Below are 2,285 nucleotides of genomic sequence, written 5' to 3'. Positions count from 1 at the left end.
TCATTCACTCCAGTACTTCTCATCAACCTCTTTCTCCTCTTCCTCCTCACTCCCCGATACACTCGTCTTGAAAGCAATCACATCCTCCGTCGCCGCGCTCCGAAACAACCCGATATCCACGACGCCACTCAACATGTGATACCCACGTGACCTTAACTCCTTCGCCCTATCAAACGCCGTGGCGAAGCCCGCAAGATAAGCTTCACTCTCGACGTCGTCGTTTCGGCTCTCCAACACCTTTCTCTCAGCCTCCCTCAACGCCTCCCTCACCCTTTTGTTCCTCGGGTCCCACAAGTACCCCAAGCTAGCGCTCAGATCCAATGGCCCCGTTTGCACGTAGTCTACGCCGTCAACGGCTGCGATCTCGCCTGCATTCGCCACTCCCTCCTGATGAAAGGTCAGCCATAAACTAATTTTAGTAAAAAAAAATCCTTTTTAAATCCAAAATTCCACGTAATTGAATCATTATAAATAAGCTACTAATACATGTATCCACGTCATCACATTAAACGGCGTCAATGAAAAGTTAACGGAAAGGATTTTATTGTCTCAAATTAACAAATATTGGATTCAATTGGGACAAAAAAATATGAGGACCCAATTGAGAATTAGGCATAAATATAAGGACCAAACGACATATTTAACCTAAAATTAAAAACCCCAATTCGGAGAAGGTAGATAAAGAGATAACTTCACGTCCAACATGATGCGTAGGAGGAAGGGACGATAAAGCTTTCGATGGCGAGAGAGCCTTCAATAACGACAAAACCTCTGACGATGATTGAAACTTTTAATCTTTGTCTCTAGTAGTATTGAGAAAGAACTAGGATAGAGAAGACACGATTCAACAAAAAGAAAAAAATAAAACACAATTTAAGCAATTAAGTGAACTACAAATTCAATTGTTTAAATTAAACTATAAAATGATACAATTCAATTTTTATTAAAAATAGTTTAATTTTTCTAATATAATATAATATAGATATATTATAATTAAGTGTAATTAGATTAATTTTGTCTAATTCTAAGATTAACATATAATCAATTATATACCTAATTGTCAACCTAACGATGCTAAAAGGAACGGTACAATCAACTTAAACCCATAAAGATAAGGTTAAAACCACTTAGGCGTCCCTGTTTTCCTAAGGTCTTCCTATTTTGGTCCCGTTCTTATAAAACTTCCCAATTGGGTCCTCAAAAGTGCTAATTTGAAACAATTCAACCCCTACCGTTAAAAATTGTTAACGGCCGTTTAAATTTGATGACGTGGCATTATAAATAAATTTTATATTAAAAACTATTAATGAATATAGATTTTATAGAAGGACAACGTGGGAACTTTCTTCTTCCAACTCCCCAGAACCTGAATTCATCTTCTTCCCAAATAACATCACCCAACAGTACTACCAAACATTAAAATACTAGATCTACAAACTCTAATCTTCTCAAGATCACAAACCTACTCAGATCCCAAAAATTCAAAACCCTAAGATTTAAAGGAAAAAAGCTCAGATCTATTATCGGAAGAACTCGGTGATTTGGGTTCGAAGAAGAAAAATGGAAAACAGAGGAGACCATTTTCGCCATTTTCGCTCTCTGGGTTTTCTGTGGGAGCCACCACGATAATCTCACGTCAGAAAGGAGCAACTCCGTTGTCAACCACCACGAAATGGTTGTCGCTGCCATCACAACCACTGCAAAAGATCAAACCAAATCAAGAGCACAAGATTTCCCAAACCAGAATTTTGACACTCAAAACGTAAACTGGGAACCAAGAACGGAACTTCTCAAAATGCAAATTGAAATTTCATTCGACACCCTACTGGAGCCAATTTCATCCATTAAACATAAGGAATTTGATTCGCCCATCATCTTCAACTGGGGCACAAGAAGCACCATCTTCCCTCACGCACAAACTCTCCCACCCTCTGTATGCATCCAATAGATTCAAATCAAAACTGAGAAGACCAAATCAGCCCCCTAATCTCCACTACGCTTCCCCATCATCACACACCAATCCATCCAAATTCTTGGATTCGAAGCATCAAATCCTTTCTTCCGGTTCATCACACAGTAGATACATACAAAAGACGAAACCCAATACAGGGAGATGGCTACAATTATCAGAACAAAAGAAGCAGAGGGAGAAGCGCCACTGACCCTAGAAGAGGAAAACGAAGGGGAAGAAGAATGGTTCCCCTGTAAGCAGACCAAACAAAACCGGAAAGGATAAGAAAAATCCCAAATTGAATTGGGGAAAAAGATCGAAATTAGGGTTTTAT

The 2,285-nt window shown here is 39.0% G+C and overlaps 1 protein-coding gene across 1 annotated transcript; it reads right to left on the bottom strand.

Annotated features, from left to right (window-relative positions):
- Positions 1 to 1,590, bottom strand: LOC106770123 (2-keto-3-deoxy-L-rhamnonate aldolase-like). The gene is made up of 2 exons (XM_014655948.1): positions 1,579 to 1,590; positions 1 to 387 (listed from the first exon to the last, which is right to left on the bottom strand). Exons 1-2 carry the CDS (start codon positions 1,588 to 1,590, stop codon positions 1 to 3), a joined length of 399 nt encoding a protein of 132 aa, XP_014511434.1.
- Positions 1,591 to 2,285: the final 695 nt, after the last annotated feature.

Source organism: Vigna radiata, chromosome 8, assembly GCF_000741045.1.
Source record: "Vigna radiata var. radiata cultivar VC1973A chromosome 8, Vradiata_ver6, whole genome shotgun sequence".
In the NCBI taxonomy this organism is placed as follows: domain Eukaryota; kingdom Viridiplantae; phylum Streptophyta; class Magnoliopsida; order Fabales; family Fabaceae; genus Vigna; species Vigna radiata.
Note: the sequence above shows the minus strand (reverse complement) of the source record. Positions and strands in the feature narration are given on the sequence as shown.